Genomic DNA, 24,358 nt, shown 5'->3' with positions numbered 1-24,358 from the left:
CTTCAAGCTTCTTCCCTAACCTCAGACTGATCTGGCATGTAAACCTTTCCAGGGTCTCTGGTAATCTGGTCATTTTACTGGCCACTCATGTTCAGGCATAAGTGCAGCTTACACCCCTTTACCTCTCCCACAGTACATTTTGTCTATGATTTGTCCTCAGGGCATCCTGGTTTGCCTGGCGTATGTGCTCAATCACGCATTCTGTTGAAATGTTTCCAGTGTGTCTCCATCTTCCTCACTGGGCTCTCAGGCCTATGATGGCAACAGTGACCTTAGTGTTTTATCTCCTAGGTTCCCCCTCATTGGGCCTTGCTCAGACATATAAGTGGAAAGAGGAAACATCACCAAGAGGTGATACCTGAACCTCTGCTAGGGGATTCATGGGACCACCAGGACCAAGGCAGGGTGAATTGTACAACCAGGAAAGAAAACAGAAACTCCAGAATGAAGTAACACTGTAGCCAAGATGTGTCATAGTAAGACAGGGGGAGGCATACATCCAATCAGGGTTAGGTAACATGGCATCTACCCAGTGTGGTCCTTTGCTGGAGGGATTTGGAACAGAGCTCTATTAAGTTCAGATGAGAGCATTCAGTGGACTGCATACATTTCATGAACTGCTAATTATAGGCAGCATGATTCATGGTGGAGAAACCAAATCAGCCTGGTAAGCCACCACTTGGTTACTGTAACCCTATCACTGAGAATACAGCGCCTGTACAGACAGTGGCTTCCAGCCAATCTGAACCTCAGAACAAGGATACCACCCAGGATGTTTCAGAGATACCCTAGGCCTAAGATTCAACCAGTCACAGAGTATACACAGCTCCCCAGCTGCTTCTAGCACACAATGACCTTCAAACTCAGCCATAGTTAGAGAAGAGCCCCTACTTCTTCATTGCCCACCATTTCCCAGGAAACACCCGGTACTAATCCATGGCATACCAACCACTGAGGATTTACACTCTCCTCTCAAGGATATGTAACAGACATACATCAAAAGTTCTTACCAGTAAGTCTTTGAGTAACTTGCATAAGCAATAAACGACAGCTTCCTTATCTGCCAAAGAACAGGCTGAGGAGTGGACACGGTTTTTGTTGCACTAACATTTGAAACAGTAGGAAGGAATCTCAAGATGGGGAAAACAAGGCTAGACTGTGGGATGCACAGCACAGCCCTGTGGCTATTCTTCTGGTTGATAAGAATAACACGATCATCCGGGCATTTAGTCTGTGGGAGGAACCAAGCCAAGAATTTTTAACGGATTTCTTAATTTAATAAGTTTCATTATGCAGCAATTTGGGAAGCTAAGTAACTTGCCAAAAGGCATGCAGCTGCTTGGGCTCCGTCTGAGGAGAGAAGCTAGACACAGAGGCCAGAGCCCGCTGCTAGTGAAACCTCCCAATACCTCCTATATCAGATAATCCCCAAGGCCCTTCTATTTAGCTGAATTTAGATTTCCAGTGATTTCTGCTTCTTTATTTTCATCACACAGTATTTGGAATTATGCAAAAATATCTTGGCAGAAAGATAAAAGAGATGCGTGCCATATTGCACATCTGAGTCCACACACCAGTGATGTGTTAATGGCACCTAAGGATGGCATCATTTTGTATGACATCCTTAATACTGCCTTGCCATCTGCAGCTTAATTTCTCCAAAGAAATCCAATAAGCATCCAAAGTACGGCAAAACAGCCTAGAGACATTTTCAGGTGCACAAATGCTTCCTCCACCTAGGCCGAGTGGTAGAGCGGAGCCCAAGGGTTCTGTGTGATGAGGACGATGCTGATCAGGAGAAGAATTGTGAGAACAGATGGGCCTGGGAGGTATGGAGGCATCCAGGCAAGAGCCAGTCTTAATCCTATGTCTTTATGTGCATGTGCACAGGTGTGTGCATGTATATCTGTGGGCAGAAACACCAGCTATGACACAGAATCTTACAAGGGAAGAATTCGGAGTAACTTTTCCCCTCGGCATCATCACGTTGCTCCTTTGCTTGCTGGCCCTACCCTACTCTTAACTCTGACAATATCACCTTGACCCAGAAGTCTTCACCCGTCTACTCTATAGCAAATAGCACTGTGATGGATAAGGGCTTGTCTGGGCCTCAGAATGTTCCTTCCAGGTTATAGGCATCTCTCTCCATCAGTTAGGCATGAGGGGAAGGTAGAAGACATGTGTGTGACCTAACTTTTATTTCGAAAGCTGGCTTTCCTATGTGGCGGTCATAGAATCCTCAATCTAAATGGGAAAGTGTCTCTGGCAGAGAGGAGCATTGAGACATCTCTGCTGCTAAGGCAGACTTGCAAAAATGCCATTCACTGGCTGGCACAGCCAGAAACCGAAGTAAATCTGTTACCGAGCCAGAAGCTGTGAACCATGCTTGTGCCAGTGTTTCCATGCTTCTGTTTAAAACACACGCTCGCTGGTGAAATTCTAAAGCTTCTATTAGCATCTTGTAAATTACTATTTATAAAGAAACACATGTGTTACAGGCTTAAGCTCTGTTGGTGTCCCTTGTCAGATTTTCTTAAGAAAATTTAATAGCAGCGCTTGTGTGCTCAATGGAGCAACTCCAGATCGTCACGCCTGACGAAGCAGCCCTTATTTAAGAAGCACATCAGATAGGGCCAGTTTCCATAATCCCTTTTAACCCCTGCATAACTAATATCTTAGCTCCCAACCTTTCTGCTTATTCTTTTCTTTATAAGAAATCATATGTGTGTTATACATATTCAAATCTAAGATTGCATATTACTTAGCTATTCTATTTGTTTATATTTCAAAGATGTTTTATACGCGTGAATACTACATGTATGTATGTTTAAGACATGCATGCTTGATGCCCATGGATGCTAGAAGAAAGCATCAGCTCTCCTGAGTCTGAAGTTCCAGAAGGGAACTTGGTTAATTGTACCTCAAAGTCTGAAGTTCATGTTTGCTCTGTGTCCGTTTTATTTCTTTCCAAGTTCAGCAAACAGCCTTATAGCCATATGAAAATACTGTGGGTAGCATTGAAAAAAAATAGTACTAAAAGCTAAGGAAAGAAAAGATTCTGTAAGTCAAAATCTTCTGGAAGTAATGAAGGGTGACAATCGTCAATGTTTAGGTTTTCCTGCCAGGAACATGCACTAACACTTTAAAGAGCATTTTTTCATTTTCCCTTTGGGCGAATCTGTGCATTGCTGTTTAACATGAGGGATCAACAGATGAGCAAATGGACAAGAACAGAGCACAGCCCTTCTTTCTGGTCAAGCACCACCTTTTTGTCGAGCTGATCCACAGTTTGAGTGGAAACATTTGTCATGCCAAGGAAAGCCTGGTGCAGGAGCATGAGGTGACTTGTTACATTGCTTTCATAGCCGGGGAACAGAGAGGAGGGGTCAGGAATAAATACTTATGCTCATTTCATCTTAGCCTCTATTCTAGTTACCTAGTTCAGGACTATGACCCATGGGATAGTCCACCTACATTGACTGTGTCTTCCCCACTTAAACCTCTCTGGGAATACTCTCAGAGACACATGAGAGGCCTATTGCCCATGTAACTCTAAATCTAGTCAAGCTGACAAGAATATTAATCATCTGAAGCCTAACCTTTGTCAACTTGACACTTAAACATCACATGAAATCAAAATCATAAACAAAAAACACTTTCTCCATTAGATAACTCTCCAAGCTTGTAGACATTTCATGAAAAAAAAAATGCATTACATTTATCACCAAGAATTCTCTAAGACAGTTCAATATTGTCCAAAAGCCACAATCCCAATGTCTCATTCGGGGCTCAACTGTTGAGCCATGCAAAACAAAATTCAAGTTGATTATTTACAACACACAACTGAACAAATCAAACATTCCCATTCTAAGAGTGAGGAATGAGGGCATAGCAAGAAAGAGCCAAAAAAAATAGGCAGGGTAAAGCACGAATTCCGACAACTCTGGGACTCTTAGTGGTATCGTCTGAGTTTCACCAGGCTTGGTAGTTCTGCCCCTCCCCTTCTGTTGTCTCCAGCACACAAGCTGGCTATTCTCGATGGCTGAGGTTTCCTCAGCAAGGCACCTCCAGCATCCCCATTGGTCTTCACCTGTACAACTCCGTGCAACAGCCCCTGCCCCGCCATGCCTGGCCTCAGTAGCATTCTTAACCTTTCATGTAAGTCTTCATGACATTGTAATACTTGAATTTTACATATCTGCAAACTGAGTAGAATGTGAACAAGACAGTCAAGTTTTGTTAACAGCAGGAATTGTAGTCTGGTCTCCTCACTGCTCTGTACTGACCCCTGTGTACCTAGGTAAGGGAATCTTGAAACACCCTTCCTTGGTTGATTGTTTTCAAGCAAGGTCTCACCCCCACCCCCTGCCAACTGCATTACCAATTCCAATTCACTTTCCTTTCTTACAAATTACCATTTTTACAGGTGGGAGCCTTTGTTGATTGGGATCTTGTCCTCAGGGCACCTTTCCTATTGTCCCAGTGATAGCATAGATTTTTTTTTCTTTAATGACACCAATCTTAGTAATAATAATAACTTTCTCCAAACTACCTTGCCTGCTTCTTTAAATTCACTCATGCCCTTTTCCTAACCAAACTGTATATTTCTTAAATCTTTCCATCTAACTTCAGGGTTAAGTATAAATTATATAGTTGTGATCCATTGTCATAAACATGACACAGCCTGCATGTTACATTGTCTTGAAATTTCTTCTGCAGACATGTAAGTGCATTTTCATTTGTTTGTGCTTAAACTTGTATAACATGAGCAGTGTGTTTTCAAGTTCTTTGTGAGAATGTAACATGAATGCTCTCCAGTCCGATTCTCCAGTGTCCCTTCTACTGCCATATGAGCATGGTGTTTAAGGTCTGACTATCTGTTTTCTGATTTTTTCATACGCCCACCACAATGGTCCGTTCAATTCTGCTTACAACAGTCTTGAGCATCTCTAGCCCATAAGTCCAAACTCTTCTATATTTCTTCTACAAGCTGGTTCAAATTCCTATGAACGCCATAGTCAGATCATCACAGTAACAACTCACTTTATGGAAGCAATTTTCAGTATGAGTTATTTCCTCATTGCTGTGGAAAAATGTCTGCCAACAGCAATGTAAGGAAAGGCTGGGAGGGGCTCATAGTCTAAGGGGGCACAGTCCATCACAGTGGGGAAGACATGGCAACGGCAATGTGAGGCAGATAGTCATATTGTATCTATGGTCAAGAAATGGTCTCCTCTTCCCTTTTTTTTTTGGTCAAGGAGCCCGTCCCATGTAATAGTTCTTCCAAATCCAGATATTTCCTTTCTTAAGCCCCTCTAGAAACACCCTTAAGTCATATCCAGAAATGTGTCTCCTAGCTGATTGTAAATCCAGCCAAGTTGACAGTGAAGACTAACCATCATGAAAGTTTATCATAATTTTCTGGAATTTCAGAAAAGAAGAAAAATAAATAAGAAGTGAAAACAACTATTAGGTCTGTCTAAAAAGTAGAACTGTGCCTGAGGAGTTGTCTCAGTAAGGAGAACACTTTCTGCTCTGGTCCAGTAGAGACCTGAGCTTGAATCATAAGCATTCACATAAATGATGGGATGCAGCATCTACCTGTGACCCCAATGCTGGAGAGAGAGACAGGTGGAGCCTGGAGTTCCCAGGTCAGCCAGTCTAGCCAGTGAGTAAGTGCCATGTTTACAGAGAGGTCTTGTCTCAAAAAAACAAGGTAGAGTGTAAAAGAGGAAAAATTTCAGTATCAGTATCTGGCCCACACATATGTGCATACAAGTGTACATACAAGCACACATACTTAAGTTGTACAGTAGCTGGTTTATTATGGGATCCTGCAAGGCCATGTATGTGAACTTTTTAGAACAGTGCCTGATATATGGTATATAGTAGTTATTACTATATTATTAGTCCCCCACATTTCTCCATAAATTAGATAGAAATCAGGATATGGAGAAATGTGGAAAGGTCTGAGAATCCATGGGCACAGGATCAAATATAACTGCTTTAGGTAAGGGCTGAAACCCTGCTTTTAATATTAGGAAGGGAGGAAGTGGGGGAAGAACGGGGTTAGGAGGAAGAGGGTGAGGGAAAGAATTATCAATAGTTTTAAGTTTAAAGGAACTTAGGGGCCATTCAGGTGCTCCCATCCCTGTGCATTGAGACCACATTGAATAAAACAACATCACTGAGTATTCTGAAGAGTGATCCACTCCGCCCTCTCCCCTCCTCAGGACAGTTTCCTCTATCGGCATTGCACAGTCTCTTTATTAAGCATCAAGAGTGCCAGATGATTAATAGCCGTTCCTTGTCCCTTTGCTTGTGTCCTATTAGAGAAAACTTCAACAAGCAGAGAAACGCTCTGAATGTCCTCAGTGCAGCATTTGTGCATCCAGCAAATGAGACAAGCGCTTGATCTGGGCGCTTGTACTGGGGGACCACCTCAAGGCTCTGGCTTCATGGGCTGTGTTCTCAAGGACGACCCAGAGATAAGATTCCTGCAGTTCTGTGTAGAAGAGAAATCTAGGAAGGTTGCACAGGAAAAGTAATACATGGACCAATTGTGAGGATGGGGATGAGTTCAGAGTGCGGGGCTTGGACATAGGAAATTAGGCATGAAACATGGCAGCATTAATTCCAGTTAGATTTTAGTAGCAAGCCCAGCATTTGCCCTCTGGGAGAATTACGCTGAACCAGCCAAGACCTGCACTTAAAGCAAATGTGAATGTCCTGTTCGTACTTACACGGTTGTGTCCCAGACAGCCACAGGGAGAGAGATGAAAAAAGACATTCTTATGTGTGCCGTTGTTCTGGCCACAGCTACTCCGAGTATCTTCAGTCCTTTTAAAGGGGCGGTGACATGGTTGCCATCTGCGTTTCAGGGAGAGCATGTTTGAGTCTCCTGCCCCCTCAATGACAAAATGAAAGCCAGCTATTTTTAAAGCAATTGCCCCGTTCCAGCCGTTTATCACCTTACCAAATGTCATTCACCTATGACTGGCATCTTTCCCTCCTCCTATTCAGAAGTTTGCATAAGGAGCCATATGAAATTATGTGGTTGTTTTTACAGCCCAGCCCCACTCCAAAGTGGGCCTCTGGCTTGTTTGGGAAACTCCATTTCAACATTTAAGTCTCCAAGTCCAGGTGTCTCACGTTTCTACAGCTCCACGCACCGTGCCCACGCCTCTCTCTTACATAGGTTGCAGAACGGGGTTCCTTTCCACACGGCCGAGTCAGAGCAGTTAAAAGGAAGCCTTGCTCTGATTGATCTTTTGCTTCGTTTGTGTGCAACACAACCGTGGAAATGGAGTTGGTCTTTCTACGAATCCCTCCAGACCGGGAGTGGTGACTCCCTGAAGTTCTTCCTGACCATAGACGACAGCCCACTGTTTGATATATGTTGCTTTTCATCCCAAGCATGTACCTCTGTAGAAAGTAAACTTCACCCTTTCTGGGTTTTCTTAGAACTGAACTCTTAACAAGATAATTTTCAGTGCAAGTAACCATTAATTAATGCCTTAGCACCGCCTGCCCCAGAAGCTCACTATTTCTTGGTTCCAGATTCCTATAGACAAAGCTGAGAACTCTGTTCATTCATTGAAACGCCAAATTAAGCCTGATTGCTAAGCTCTTTGATTCAGTCATTATGTATCCTCACTTCACAAAATAAACTCTTGTTAAAGCCTGAAAGGCAGTTTATGATCTTCCACAGATTTTTGACCACTTTGTTGATACATAACTCACACAAAATAACACCCGCCCGCATCGAGTATGCAGTTCTTCAGGTGTCATAGCATAGTACAAACGACACAAACATCACCGTAATAAAACATAAAGGACTCTCACTGCTCTCCAAAGAACCCTTGTTCTTATCAGTAGACTATCCCCACCCAAGCTTGTCTGCTTTTCTAATGATTTCTACTTTTTACTCCTTTGACATCTGAGAACACATAGGGGCTAGAAGCCCAGAGTACCTGGGTGTGCAAGGACTTCCAGCTGGCTTTCTTCTAGAAGCAGTAACAACTTAGCTTCGCAACTCCAGTCCCCTGCTTGAGGAAAGTGTTTCAAGTTCCCTTCTCTGTGAGCTGATAAACTGAGACACTGGGCTGCTCTCTGAGACCCATGTGAGCATTGTAAAAAATATGCAAATTTTATGGAGACATTCCCTAGCAATCCCCAGAAGAGAAAGCAGACTGTAGCCCTGGGCATCCATGCTGGTTGAGCCCAGGTTGCAGGAGTACTGGGTAACATGAGAGAATTCAGGGGAGCAGAGTCAGTGGCACCTTCTCTCTCTCTCTCTGTGAGTGTGTGTGTGCATGTGTGCAAGCATGTGTGTGTGTGTGTGTGTGTGTGTGTGTGTATAAGAGTCACAGACATGCAATAGGAAGCAGAATTCTTCCTACAACCCCGCATGTAGCAAGCATGTCCCATTTCCATTGTGTCCTCTAACATAGGACTCCCTCTGAGGAAGCTGGAAGCTGGGAGAAGGCCTTCATCCCTCACTCCGTGTGAAAACAGCTGCTATTTGCTAGAAATGAGCCTTCATGACCTATGACCTTGTCAGACAGCAGGTCTGGAAATGAAGAGTGGGAGTCAGACCACATAGACCCTCAGTCAATATGAACCCAGGAGCCGGGCTTTTTTCTTTTCCTGGTTTTCATTGTTATAGAAGCTTCTAGATGTGGCTGAGCAGACGTAAAGATCAATATCAATGGAAAGAGTAAGATGTAGGAAGAAGAGTTGAGGTAGACGGCTCCTTGCTCTTAGATGCTGAGTCCTCTTTCCCAGATTCTGATATAGGAAGCCAGAGAGTGATAAATCTGTGGTGTTAAATGTCCAGGTACTGAAGAGGAGAGGCGGTTATTGACCTCCGAACAGTGTGGGAGCGGTTTTGCAGGGGTCCTACACCACATGGGCGAACATTGGAAGCACCTGGCAGGGCACTCACATCAGGTCATGTCCATGTGCCCACTGGGAAATCACAGACCTGAGAGCAAACAATTGTTATGATGACAGAGGAGGGTACCGGCGACATTGGCATATCGGATTGGCCAACATGAGTGGAATCTGAAAAGCCTATGGGTACAAGTTGATAGTAGTGTGTTTCTTATATGTTTCAAATTTGATAAGAATGTGGGTTTCAAATGTTCTCACCTTCATGTGATTGATAGGTAAGTTCATTTGGTAAACTTTCCCTCATGGCATTTATGAATCATAACATCGCTTTGCAGTCTATTAAAGTTATATCACTATAGTCAACCTGCAGGAGAGAGAGAGAGAGAGAGAGAGAGAGAGAGAGAGAGAGAGAGAGATAATCTAGGGTGAACCACATGAATGAGGTCTTAGTGAGGGGGAATGAAGCACAGATTGTGATCGACTCTGACATGCCAGGGTGCAGGGAATGCACCGTAGAGAGCTGTGTTACTCTAACTGAGATGTTATTTTGGATGTTACTAAGGCATCACTTAATGTCTTATGGCCTCTTGCTTCTCTAGAATCCATGTCCTCCCCTATCCATCTACAGCCCAGCAGCTTGAGGTCAAGAACTCCCCTGTAGACCCCAGAAACATTTTCCATACATGACTATTGTTTGATCTTTCCTCGTTAATCAGCACACACCATGAAAAAAAAAATCCAACTCATGTTTTCTTCAGAGATATTATAATGGAGAAGTGGGAAATAAATTTAGGTTCCTAATTTCCATTTCACAATAAAAACAATAAACTGTGCAAAAGACAAATTTGTGCAATGAGCCAAGAGGCCTCCAAGGTCTGCCTTCTCATTTCTTCTGTCTTTATAGACATTGAAAGAAGATATAGGTCCTTCCACTTGAGATATCTTAGTGTAAAGATCTGGATACGTAAAACAGAAAAATTGCAGTGGGGTGTTTGTTGTGAGAGCTACTGAATTGAGACAATTATGTGTACAAGTGTAGCTATTGCAGAAATCGCCTTCTTGGAAAGTATAATTCCAAGCGCATAAAATTAAATAAGAAAAAAAAATGATATCTGATAGCCAGAATCTAATCAGTGTCAACTACGTATTAACAACTTAACAGCCTTTAGTGTGGCTCTTAGTCCAGCCCTAGGTAAACGAATCCTTGGGTTGCCTCATATTAGAAAAACAACGTTTGCTAAGAGCTTTTGCATTTCTCCCAAGCAGCAGTGTTTCTTCCGTGTTACATAGACCTGAGGTCATGACCTACCATTTCTTAGCACGTTTGCTTTTCCTTTAAGAACAGTGTGAACCTCCCTGGGAACTGGAGGGTACCATTCTCCAACATTTTTACTTTCCCTTTAACTGGTCTTTTTTACCATTATTCAATGTGCTACCTGCCCCAGATATTTAAAAGTCAAATATTCTCATTTCTACACAGGTCTGATTACCACGACTTCGAGGAAATTGGATCGAGAGCAGCAGGCGGAACATTTTCTGGAGGTAAGCGCACAGAGAGAAGCGGCACTCATTAAAACTGACTTTCAGTAAACTCCCCTAACCTTCATCACAAGCGAGGACCTTAACGCCTGTAAGCAGTGGGTTTTCAAGGCAGGTGCTCCTCCTGGCCTGATTGATTCTGAAGGCAGAGGCTTCCAGGGCAACCTTATCCACGCACCGCTGTGAGCCTATGAGCGGAGAGAGGCTCGCAGAGAACACTTAGCCCGGTAAGGACAGGCAGGTGCCTGCACTCGTCTGCCTGGACTTCAGACGGCTAGCAGTAATCAGAGAAGAGCTCTGTGGGGCAGAACCCCAAGGGCCTCAGCTCCAGATGTGTATGTGGGTGGGGGGGAGCAGCGGTACTGCAGTCGGAATGAAGCATGTCATTCGAGAGGACGATGCTCACCTCATTTCTCACCGTGGGGAGACGGCTGAGGCTGAGAGGTGTGCCTTGATTCACAGCCCGAGATGACTGCTTCCGAAACTACAAAATCCACAGCCATAATTCATTAAGACAGGAGCAGTCACAGAGGAAACTCTAAAAGCATCACTTCTGAGGAGGAGAGAGATTAAAAGACAGTATACAGCCACGATGAGAAGACAGATACGAGGGAGCTCTGCGGATCTTCTGCATTTCCAGGGTCTTTATTGGGTAGCTTGACGGAGTTTTATAGCACCATGATTTAAGTGTGACAGTGTGATATGGAATAGAGGATGATGCTCAGAGCTGTTTCTTTCATCCCTAAGACTTGCTCACCTGTACTACACCTGCACACGCGCACACACACACACACGTGCGCACACACACACCTCTACATGCCTAGACACATATATCCACGCCTACATACAACGATAAGCCTATATTCCTGCACACACATCTATATGCCTAGAGACATATGCACACCTTACACATACACCTGCATACCCCTATACAAATACACACACACCTGTACTGCACATACCCAGCTTTCAAATCTTATACGGGAATCTCTTTGGAACCCTCCTTTATTTATTTTTTTACCGCGAAGGAGCTTTGTAAGGAACACTGGGCATTGAAGTGCACTGCCTTGTGTAGCCTAAAGCTTTTCATCATGCTGTGTAATTAATCACCCTCAACTTCTATTTCTTTCCCCTGAAGCATTGCAGAGCATGCATAGTACCGATACCTTATAGGGACACTGTTAGCATCAAATCTTGTGTTCTATAGCAAAGTATTTTTCAGAACTCCCACACATAATAGAGTGTTGTTATTACAGAAAAACTCCGTGATAATCTGTCCAAATACCTTCTTTATCCCATAAAGATAAAGACTCCAGGCTGACAAAAATAATTATAATAATTCTTTCCCCAAAATCCTGTTAATGGACTGAGAACTGGCCCAGGTTGGTGATTTCAGAGTTGCTTTGTGTGTTTCTCTGCTCCCCAGAAGGAGCTCAGAAGCCCTGGAAGGGCTTTGTTAAGAGGTAGCTAGCCCTGTTACAACCCAGAAGGAGGAAAAGAAGACAGCATTTCCTTAGGTGGAGCCCATGGCATCCTCGGGAGGGTGTGGCTCAGAGCAGGGATGGAGATGTATTGCAGAGAAGTGATGCAAGGCTGTTTGGGGTCAGTAGGCGTCCTTACTGTGCACATCCTTGATGCTTTCTGACCCCTCAGAGACTTAGTTAAGTGTGGAGAAACAGGCCAGTGCTTTGAACTTGCTTAGCTTGAGCTCTGATGCAGAAAACAGCAGTCCTGGGCAACTGAATGCAGCCTGGTCTCTGGCTGCCCTAGGCACCACCCAGACCCCCAACAGACTGAGGGCAGAAATGATTAGCCATGCGATGTCAAAGCGAGAAGCCACTAAGAAAGGTACCACGGGGATGCAAGAGTGTATGGGGTGGGGGATGAGTTGATTAGGAAGCCCTATTTAAAGAGGTGACATTTGATTGTTTGGGTCTGAGATTCTGTCCAAGAAACAGAAAGTAGAGGAGGGTATCAATGTGGAGCAGGGGCAGAGGGAGAGATGATGGGAAGTCAAAGTGAAAGCAGCAGATCGATGCAGTAAGGATCCCATGCTTGTCCTGGAGTGTGACAGACAGCCATTAGCCCATTGACAAGTTGATTACAGAGTCAGGGTGTGGGCAAGGCAGCAGGGACAGTGGAAGATGGTGGGAAGTTTTAGAGAGACCCAGGTAGGACAGTGTGGCCTGGAGGAGAGTGAGGACAATGTAGATCAAGAGGGAATTATCTACTTCAGGCCCCATTGGGGATCTGGGGACAGCAGGAGGCTGACTTTCTAAAGCTTTCAGAGTTGAGAAGTTAAGAGCTCTAGGCCATCAAAATCAGACCAGGCTGCTCCAGGGCACACCTCATTGCCTTAGAGCACACTGTCCTCAAAAGTCTACGGAGACTCAAACACCAGCTGAATCTTTCTCTCCTCTCTTTCTTCTTTCTCTTTCCTCTCTTCCCATCTCTCTTTCTACCTCTTCCTCCCTCTTTCCCCTTCCCTTCTTTCTCTTCTATTCTCTAGTTCTCAACCTTTAAATTGTTTATCTTATAGTCATGGTGTTTTTATTCCATGTAAAATCACAGGAATTTCAATATACCCATTTGTTTTTATTTGATCATGAGAGGAATATTATAAATAATACTAAGTTATATTAACTATATATTAACTGATATAACTAATAATTAACTGATATAACTAATAATGAATAGTCTTGAAAAGATAATGCTTTGTAATGCAGACTAGAGTTCTCCATTGTACACAAATTTATGTAGCTTCTGATCCATTTGGAGAGTCCTGAGTATGGGAATTAACCTCTTGAAGAGTTGAATCGCCCAGGTAACACTATGATCCTCTAAGGCTCATAGTAACCTCTTGTCTCTTTCATATTTTTCCTTTCCAATGAGATGAAGTTGACTTTTCCTGAAAGAGTCTGTTTAGAAGCCAATACAGCACCCAGAGGACATGGGTGGTTGGGAGTTGGATGCTATCCCCATGATTGAAGGCCCTTCAGTTATACACTGATTGAAGATACTTACTCTTATTGTGTGTGGGGTGCATGGTCTTGCAACTCTGTAGAGAAGTCACATTAACCTGTGGCTGCCTTGACTGTTGTGACTCACCTTCGGCCCTGTTCCTCAGGAGGCTGAGGCTGATAGACCACAGTTCTGACTAATCTAGTCTACACAGTGAGACTGTCTCTCAAACAAACAGCATGTGGATACCAGAGGAAGCTGGATATTCCCAGAATCCAGAGAAGTTGCCAATGCAGGCAGAGTAGCAAGGAATGCAGACAGACTTGCTTGTACAGTGCCTCTTTCCTCGGTGGTTTCTGGGTTAATTCTCGCCCACCTTGGGAAGTCACTGATGTTAAGACTAGCTGAATATAGTGGACAATGAGGAATACTGAGGACTCAAGAACAATGGCAGTGGGTTTTTGATCCTACTGCACGTACTGGCTTTGGGGGAGCCTAGGCAGTTTGGATGCTCACCTTACGAGACCTGGATAGAGGTGGGCGGTCCTTGGGCTTCCTACAGGTCAGGGAACCCTGATTGCTCTTCGAGCAGATGAGGGAGGGGGACTTGATCAGGGGAGGGGGAGGGAAATGGGAAGCGGTTGCGGGGAGGAGGCAGAAATCCTTAATAAATAAATAAATTTTAAAAAAAGATATTCTGCTGCCCTTCTCTTACTTCCACAGGTGCAAAAATAGGTTTGTAGCTCAAATATTCAAAGTTTATACATTCTTGACAGGCTGTTGTGGTTGTGGTGTGGGAGGCCAGTTCCTACAACCACAGAATGTTGGAAATGGACTCATTGATTAGTGAAGAAGGATCACGCCTTGGTAGTTTTATCTTTGGCCCAATTTACTCCATTTTCAGAGAAGTCAACTACAAAATAAGGAATAAAGCTGTCCCTTGCAGTATAATCACTAATGTCTACTGGTTTCTCACCTATCAGATGCTGAAGCTCCCCAAAGGCACGATACTCCATTTCTTGAGGTATTAAATCAAGGCCATGTGGGGAAGGCTGGCGTTCATTTCAAGAGTGCCTGAATCTGGTAGACTCTCAGAGCTCAGATGCAGCCTTGGACCTCTCTAGACCTAACCCCCCAGTCCTCCCCATAAAGAGGAGGACCGTTCCCTGTCTCTCGGCTGATATAAAAAGTGGATGAACGAAAGCCGGAAGGTGCTCCACGTGTGGATGCTAAGGAATGTACGTGTGAGCAGTGGAAGTGTGGTCAGTACAGACTGGCTTCCTCGCCTCTGTTCTCTACACCTGGGAAACTCTGGATGTAGTGTGTATGTCATGCCTGGTGTCACCCAAAAAGATAGGGCTGGGGTCACTATCAGCACATGCTAAAGGGTGTGAGCTTGAAGTAGAAGTCTAAAGATTCTGCCTCCTTCCATTTGCATGAGGATTGCCAAGTTAAATTGTCTCCAACTACGGTTTTCTTTACCTGTAAAATGGAACTAACAATACCTTGCTTTATATACACAAGACACAGAGAGCCAGGAACTCACAAAGTCTCCACAACCCTGCCTGCCCCTCCCTCCCCCTTCTCCTCCTTTCTCCCTTGTCTTCAAAAACCATCCTGTCAGTTACCTTTTTTTTCTGTAACTGCTCCAGCAATTGACTCTCTCATATTGGTGTGACTATTCTTACACACACACACACACACACACACACACACACAGTCCTGACTTGTGTATGTCTTTATCTTGCTTGCAAGAACAGCATGATTGTTCTTCTCTTTTGATTTTGAAACGATGCTCTGTTCAGGGCTGGTTGTTCTGATTACAATCTCCCAAAGAGAACAGAGAAAATATTTTATTTGTAAATTGAAAACTATGACAGTACAAGACCCTGTCCTGTATAGAGGCAGTAGATGAGAAATAATCCTGAATGTGCATATAACTTGAAGTACCTGAGAGAATGTGGTGAGACTTTATGTGATAAAATTTGTATAAATATCATATCATAGCAGAGATGCACCTGAGACCTACAGACATGTGTGTACTACTAGTGTCTGCCTTTCACAGACTCATCCAACAGACACGTGTGTTATTCAGTGTCTGCCTTTCACAGACTCATCCTACAGACATGTGTGTTATTCAGTGTCTGTCTTTCACAGACTCATCCTACAGACACGTGTGTTATTCAGTGTCTGCCTTTCACAGACTCATCCTACAGACATGTGTGTTATTCAGTACCTGTCTTTCACAGACTCATCCTACAGACATGTGTGTACTACTAGTGTCTGCCTTTCACAGACTCATCCTACAGACATGTGTGTTACTCAGTGTCTGCCTTTCACAGACTCATCCTACAGACATGTGTGTTATTCAGTGTCTGCCTTTCACAGACTCATCCTACAGACATGTGTGTTATTCAGTGTCTGCCTTTCACAGACTCATCCTACAGGCATGTGTGTACTTTTCTAACATTCTGTATATTTGATTTTTACTGCCTCTCATGTCTGCTGAACGGCAGCTGCCTGGCTTTTTGTCTCGGGCTTTTTCTCTCCTCCTTCTTCTCTTGTTCTTCTCTCGTTCTTTTCTCCTCCTATTTATATACTCTTTGCCCACCAGCCCGGCCTATCCTTTCTTTGCCTAATTATTGGCCATTCAGTTCTTTATTAGACCAATCAGGTGCCGAGGTGAAACAAATGTCACACATCTTTCCATAATTAAGCACATAATCCTTTCATCATTAAACAAATACATCATTAACAAATGTAACACACCTTTACACAGTTAAAGTAATATTCCACAGTGTAAGCAAATGTAACACTTCTTTGCCTAGTTAAAATAATATTCTACAACATATACATCCACACACAAACACACAGATAGATACATATGCGTATATGTGATAAATGCATACACACATATACATACTATACACATGCACACACAGAGACACATATATGTACATATATATAGACATATAAACAACATGCACATACTCAGACACACAGAAATATATACACATACATAATTATAACTAGATATGCATATACATAAATAGAATAAATACAAATTCACAGGCACATACATAAACACATATAAATATGCACAGACCTATATACATATATGCAAAGAAACATATGTACTCACATATACACACACACATATATATATATATATACACTCGCATGCACACACCTGCATGCATACACACACATGCATACACACACAAGTATGTGTGCACAATAAATACAAATGCACACACATATACACATATGCATACACGTGTACACCTATATGTCCATTTGTGTACATGTATACATACACTTAGTTACACATACATGCATGCACACAAACACACATACATAAACATACTCATGCGCATACACATATACATCTATACACACAGACACACATACTACACACCCACAGACACTACTCACACAAACATACATGCCTGCATACATAAATACATATGGATATACATACACATACATAAACACTTATGAAAGGGAGAAAAAAACTGAACTACTATAAACTCCTAAAATTTTAGACTGAGTAGGGTAGAATTTTAAGGAGTACAGTTATTTTGAGTTATGAAATGGTTTCAAACACATACCTTTGATGAACAAAAGCATATAATACAAAATATATTCATTGTAGGGAAGAAAAACAGAGAGCGACATGCAAAAGGACATAAACAACTAGGAAAAACTTTGTTAGCCTCCATAATTTCCCCAACCAAAAGTAATCACTTTTCTATTTTTGTATGATCTTTCAGAACATTTTTGCATTTACATACATACATATACACATCGCTTCCATGTAACATGGCTGGAGAGAGGCTCCATGCTCAAAACATTTGCTGCTCTTGCAAAGGTCCAGAGTCTGGTTTCTGGCACTCACATCCGGCAGCTCCCTGTCTGTAACTCCAGCTCCACGAGCTCAGCTGTCTTCTTCTGGCCTCTGTGGGCACTGCATGTATGTGCACGTGCAGGAATCTGCATCCATATAAATCTTTAAAAGCTGTCAAATATACTGTAATACTGTAAATATTCTTTTAAAAACAATTTTCATTTATTGTCTTCATTTATATATTGATAAATTTATGTGTCCCACCACCCTGCAATGGGGTCTCATTAAACAGTACTCTGTGGTGCTACGCTGTGATGACCTCAAGTAGGGAACCACCCATCAGAGGACTGCATGGATTTTTCCCGGCCTTCCTTCTAGGCCTCTGCTTAAATGTCTGTGCTGTTGGTAGCAGCCCACTAAGAGGCTGTTGACTGACCTGTTCATGAAACAATTCAAACACAGACTGTGGAAAGCAACTAACAGCACTGAACAGACGGCTGGGTCAGACAGCACTGAAGCAGGAGCAGAGGACCCTTCCTGGCCCAGGCATACACCCTTGGGTACCACAGCAACTTTCAGACACCAGCTATTCCTCTCAATTTCAGGGTAGACTCCCATTCTATGCCACAGCACAGTTCTCACCGAAGCCGCATCGTAACCATCTTTCGCCAAAGGTGTCAATCAATAAATCGGACACAACCTTAATATCTTCCCATTAACCTATACTTTTGAGCCAGCTAGCCTAGATGATAGTTTATTAAAACCCTCAATTAAGGGTAAGCATTTACCAAATCTGAGCATGGAGCCACATTCACATCTAGCATTGCTGCCTGCCCCCTCTACAACTCTGACTCTGTCTGATGTCAGTGGAGATGAATCACTGCTGTAGCTACGGCTTGTGTGTCTTTAAGAGGGCACATATGACATCCCAGGCTAGAAAGAATGATCCTGGCGTCTAAGTCTGGCTCGGTTGTTAAGAGCCCTAGCCACTCTTGCAGAACATGCAAGTTCAGTTCCCAGCGCCTACACTGCAGTTTGCAACTCTGTGTCACTCCACTTCCAGGGGTTATGACACCCTTTTCTGGCCTCCAAGGACACCAGGCACACATATAGTGCATATTCATAATGTAGCCAAACACAAAATAAAAGTCAATAAACCTTTTTTTCAAAAAAAAAAAAAGCAAGCAAAATCCTGACAGACAATACCCATGGCAGCAACAAACAGAGAAGCAACTGTTTTCATAATCCCTATGCGTGTCCACTGAGGCTGGGCTGTGGAGCGACTCCAAAAACCCCTAGTGTGCACGCTAATACGTCACTGCTGCCCTGGGTTAAACCCACTTTCCCACAATCTTGATGTGTGCTTTGGAGGGAGGGATGGCAGGGAAAATAATACCCGTCAATGAAATGCCCTATTTTGAGGGTAAAAATACACGTAAATATATTATTTATGATATAAGTGCACCAAGACCAAAGATTATAGGATCCTTAAAGACTGATTTTGTTTCCTGGCACTGAGTTGAAACCTACTAGACCCTAAGTATTGGCTAAACTGAACTGAAAAGCTCTTTTATCCTCCACTGCTCCGTATGTTTAAACCAAGGAGGGAGAACTGAGTGGCAGCTCAACTTTGCAGCTAGCTCCTATCTAAGAGGAGCTTGAGATAGCTGGGGCTGTGGTGGAAATCTCCAGAGCTGTGGACAGGAAACTGTAGGTGAACACACTTCTGAAACACCAGAAAGGGCCACATCTAAAGCTCGAAAGAAAATGAACTTGGACCCCTTAGCCCGCATCACTACGTGATCCACCATGAATTTATTTGACCCCAGTGGGACAGAACTCACAATGATGCCGAGACCAGCACTCTGGCCAATTCACACCTGAGATTACGTGCTAAGGGCTCCCACAGGTGTTTGGACGAAAGGCCTGACCCAGCACGTTAAGGAAGTAAGACAAGAAAGTGGTAAAGACTAGAGATGAACACACATCACAGATGCCAGTGAGTCACTAAAAGAAGGGCTGCCCTGGAGAGCCACACCTGAAATCTGGGTTATAAGTTCAAAGCCACAAGAGTTATCAGTGTACGGAGGAGCATTGTTCCTCTGCCGCCTTGTTCTCTTTTTAATTGCCACACACATTTCAATCACATCCAGATGTTCTATTATTGTGGCTACCAACTTGGGAAATTACGTTGTAGTCACTTTCAAAGCTGTCAGAACACTAAATTCAACAATGACAGTTTATAACCCATTTTCTCTAAAGTGCTTAATTTTTTTTCTTAACCCTAATGGGTTAGCATTTACATAAAGAAAGCCAGGCTTTTTAAACTGAGTTTTTCCCATACATGTAAAGTCAGTCTTTATGGTCCACAAATGTGCCTTGCCTTTGTGCATGCCTCATGCCCATCTTAGGTCTCCTCTCTTTGTGCTTGGGTTAGTTTAAAACATGGAAACTGTGGGGCTGAAGATATGACTCAGTGGTTAAGAGCACTGGCTGTTCTTCCAGAGGTCCCTGGTTCAAGTCCCAGCACCCACATAGCAGCTCACAACTGTCTAGAACTACAGTTTCAGGGTCCTCAACACCCTTATGCAGGCCAAACATCAATGCACATAAATTTAAAAAAATTGGAAACTGCTTGATACTTAACATTAAATAGTTGAATTTAATGATAAAATTCTTTCAATGCCTTTCGAACATGAGTGTGTGAGGGTGTGTGTGTCTGAAAATTGCAGACTGGTTTAAAGGGCCAGCATTATTAATTTTGAAAATGCATGTTTTCCTACCTAAATTAAAAAAATATGTAACAGTGCATTATCTGTTTTACAACTGATATGTTTAATATTTCCCACAAGGTTTCATCAGTAATTTTCAGCTGCAAAGGGATGAGTTCTTCAGTCCAATGCCCTCAGCATTCTTATGGTAATTTAGAAATTGGGAGGCTTGGCCACATTCGTTGATGGTAAACTGCAAAGAATCAGCCACTTTCAAATCAAACAAAGGCACAGAGAACCTTGAGGGTCCTTTTGAAAGGAGACTGCTTCTAACAAGTCAAATTACAGTGTCTATTTCCGAAGTCAATGGAAGGCCGAGTTCATAGGAGACGGTTGCTGCTGCTCTTTTGTGGGGGCTGCTTGCATAATCTGTCTGCTCAGTGCCTAGCACCCCACTGAACTCAGTAAACACGTAGTGCTGGTAATGTTGGCGCTCGGAATTCGTTTAGCGCTCTCACTGCTTTTGAGTGTGGTGATGTTCCACCTACTAGGTGCAGGGAATTTTAATTTAATGCCCTCTGCGAGCTTTGGAAGGGTAATGACCCATGTAAGGTAATCCTCTACTCCAGCGGGACATTTTTGGAGCAAAGCCACAGAATTGTCCATGAATTCATTAAAAAAAAATCAGAGAAACTTTCCTTCCCACACGAAGATGCAGAGGTTTAGCTGACTGGCTTTTCCGATCTCTGTTTTCAAAGCCATCTGTATCATTATTTCTCAACACACATACACAAACAAGAAAAGTAGAGAGAATTTGAGTCTATGATACTTAAACCACTCTACTCATCTTCAATTATGCTATGATCCCGGCAGATGGTGGAACAGAAAAAACATAAATAGTGACCAGGAAGCCACATACCCAGCCCAGCCCCCCACCCCAATCTCCCCTCCCGCCTGTTAGCTTGACCTAGCTACGACTAGACTAACGGACATCTGTCAGTTTCCCGAATTTCTCCCATGAAGTCAAGGTTCCTTTTGGTTAAATAGAAACTGGCACAGACAGATGTGGTTTTGTCTGCCTTTCTTTCACGATACTGAGGATGGAACCCAGGGTTTCCCACACGGCAGGTAGGCATTCTGAAGGGACCCACACTCCCAGTCGCATAGAATTGTTTTGTTTTGTTTTTTTTAATCAATCATGTCTTTAGTACCGACATAATTCCGGGCACCTACTGGGCACTGTGAACTGTTTATCTGAGGAATAGATATCCCATAAAGGGAAGCACCAGCTAGCTATAAGAAACTCCTGTCTTGCTTATTTTGTTTCTAAAAAAGGAAGAAAAAGCTATTTTGGGAACCTGGCAATCTTCGAATCTTCAGCTCCTCCTCTCGCCTCACTTGGAAACCATAGGGTAGCGAGACTACCAGAAGAGCTGAGTGCATCAAGAAATGAAACACAATTGTGGGGAATATTTAAATTCTATGAAATCAAGGTGAATTATCATTCATGTGAGTTCAGAGCCAGCTTTAGGTTTTGCATCACGGTGACAAAATAACAACTTAAAAAAGGAAGGATTTGTCTGCTGGGGTGTCGGAAGTTTCAGTCTGCCATGGCAGAGAACGTGGAGCAGAGCGGCTTGGCTGGGAAAGCATAGGGAGAGCAGGCCTTAGCTGGCCCCGCCCATGGATGGATGCTGCCCACCCTTAGGTTTGGTCTTATCCTTTGGCTAATCCTCTCCAGAAATGTCCTCACTGACATTCAAAGGTATACTTACTAAGCACCCAGATACTTGTAAATGTAGCAAAATTGACAACAAAGATTTACTATCACACGGCCCATGATAAATAATAGCTAGGGGCAGACATAACTAGACACAAATATAGATTTTCCACTTTATAAAACATAGGAATCACCAAAAAGGTTGCCCTAAAAAGAGTTGGGGCTACCAGTTTAAGTATCAGATAATTAACTGAGGGAGAATATATAACAGAACTATGTGTAAAAGTGTGATGGGGTCAAGACTTCACCTAGAGGAAAGGGGAGAGCTCTGGGCCTTGGATGAGAAGGAGAATAATATCAAAGAAAATAACACACATGATTCTAGCACTAACATAAGTAGTAAAACATGTGGTACTCTTTGGAGGTAGTGATGCAGGGAACCTGATTGGCAAGCAGAGTAAGAATTAGAAAAGGAGGGAGGATGAGAACGCAGGGCTGTGAAGCCTGAACAGGATGCCAACACACTGACATGCCTGGATGAAGAAGATCGCCAGGGGAGGGTGCCTTTGTACTCAGAGCCTGACATCCAGCTAGAGAGGAGGAGCAGGCTGTGAGGTCTGACCTTCACAGCCTGGGGAAGCACACCAGGAGAGATGAAAGTGGAGCCAGGAAGGAGTGCGCCGAACTCTGGGATTCTGAAAAGAAGAGGGAAGGTCCTGGTCTGTCCCAGAGGTCAGAACTGGAGCCAGCAGCTCCCGGTACAGACATCTTGAGTTCAGTTCATTTCTGTGGAGTTCCCCTCTTGGCTTAGCTTCTCCTCCCCATACAATGATGTCAGGAAAAGATACTCCAGGGGACATTTCCTAGAAAAGCAAAAGGGTTTTTTTTTTATTTAGTTTTTCCTGTAGATTTACATGTATTTCAATTTTGCTCATTTTCATGAAGTTCTTGACTCAAAGGGTGTGATCAATTGCCTTGTTTCCAAACACTGGAGCTTGACTTAAGGCCTGAGCATCTCGGTTTCCTTTTTAGCTGTGTGCTGTTATCTGAAGAAGGCGTCCCAGAGGCATGCTGTTGTAGAGACTCTGGGGTAGGGGTTGGACTCTTCCTTTTGCCATAGTAAGCCTTCTGCTTCCTGATGCAGCAGCCTAGGGTGTATTTGCTTAGAGGGAGGAGCTCATTGCTATAGCAGGACTCTTCCCAGTGTGGGGAGAGACACATGATTATAGCCAACCATAATTGCAATAAAGATTCTGCCAGATATCACTGAATGGGTAAGAGAAAAATTTTATTCCATGAAAATTTCAATGCCCCCAGCTACAAATGGGAATGATTACAACCAGCTTATTGGGAATTTGAAATGCTATAGAGAAGAGTAAACTGAGAGGAGGAGGGTGCCTGGCATTGGCACCACTACTGTTAGTTGTCTTCTTAAAGTTAAAAAAAAAGGCACATATAATAAAATCCCACCTTGTCCCAAAGCTCGTATAATCCTCTTAGACTTGTAGTTCAATAGGAATGTTATTTCATGAATACAAAAGAGAAAGGATTTTGATGCTTATGAAAATATAGCAGCCGCCACCATCAAGGACACCCCTTTACCTTCAGAGTGCACCTTCTCAGGTCCCCTGCTAACAGTAGTGTTGTGGGTGAGCGGAGAAAGTGAGTGGTACAATCTTACCTTGAGGACCTGTCAGGAGGATGCCATGATGCATGTTCCCACAGAGGAGGTTGTTAAGTGAGTCATTAGAGTGTTAGAATTGCATGGGATGGCTTTGTCACCCAAGTGACAAGAGGCTTCACTTTGATACTGTTAAATCTGAAGAGGCTGACAAGCAAGAACTCTGCGTGAGGATCACAGGAAGCGGATTGCTTCAGAGTGGCTGTGCCAAACCTCTCTTCTCTCACAGTCCTGCCATGGCCTTTGGCTATTGTATTGTTCTTCACTTAAATTTGATTTTAGGTCATTTCTGCAGCTTTTCATTGATGGCCTAGAGTGTGCAGCTTTTGTCCTCAGTATGACGAGGACCAGGACAAAGAAGGCATGGCTTGTTGGACTCCCACCTTCTGAAGCCCAGGGAAGCCTTTATCAAGGGAAATGGTCAGCCATGGTCTCCATGAAACAGCTTTTGTCCAAACAGCACTGATGATGTGAGCATTGCTAAGCATTCTCGGGAGTGACAGTGGAATTTAAAATGTCCAGACCCTCAGCCTGACCCCCAAGGAAGTCTGTTCAACTCTTTCTGTCCTTTGCATCCTGAGACAGTGACATGTTTTCATGGGGTGATCCCTCCAGAGGAGAGTACTCCCTTCCAAACTTTGTTTCCTGAGGCTCAATAGGCCACCAAGAGCATATGACAGGGTGCCCTACTTTCTGGCGAGAATGGAGTGGACCCCAAGCTGGTCTGTGAATGGCTTTGAAAGTAAGAAGACACTGCCTTAGGAATGCTGTGCAGTGATTGGCTGGAGCGAGGTAGAGCTTGGGCTGACCCATACTTAACTTTCCAACTTAATGTTGTCAGTTTGCTCCCACACAGAGCACACAAAAGGTATGAGGGTCTGAGAGTGCTCCCACACACAGCACACAGGAGAAGGCATGAGGGTCTGAGAGTGCTCCCACACACAGCACACAGGAGAAGGCATGAGGGTCTGAGAGTGCTCCCACACACAGCACACAGGAGAAGG

At 43.5% G+C, this 24,358-nt stretch overlaps 1 protein-coding gene across 1 annotated transcript in view; it reads left to right on the top strand.

The window, feature by feature from the left end:
• Fat3 (FAT atypical cadherin 3) overlaps positions 1-24,358 on the top strand; it is a 587,501-nt gene that overhangs the window by 410,575 nt on the left and 152,568 nt on the right. Inside the window, exon 5 of the mRNA XM_041656771.1 lies at positions 10,376-10,437. Coding sequence (XP_041512705.1) covers positions 10,376-10,437 — 62 coding nt within the window. The remainder of the gene's footprint in view (positions 1-10,375; positions 10,438-24,358) is intronic.

Source organism: Microtus oregoni, unplaced genomic scaffold, assembly GCF_018167655.1.
Source record: "Microtus oregoni isolate MIOR12 unplaced genomic scaffold, Mior012 000008F_ref0000371, whole genome shotgun sequence".
In the NCBI taxonomy this organism is placed as follows: domain Eukaryota; kingdom Metazoa; phylum Chordata; class Mammalia; order Rodentia; family Cricetidae; genus Microtus; species Microtus oregoni.
This window is presented reverse-complemented; position numbering and strand designations above follow the sequence as displayed.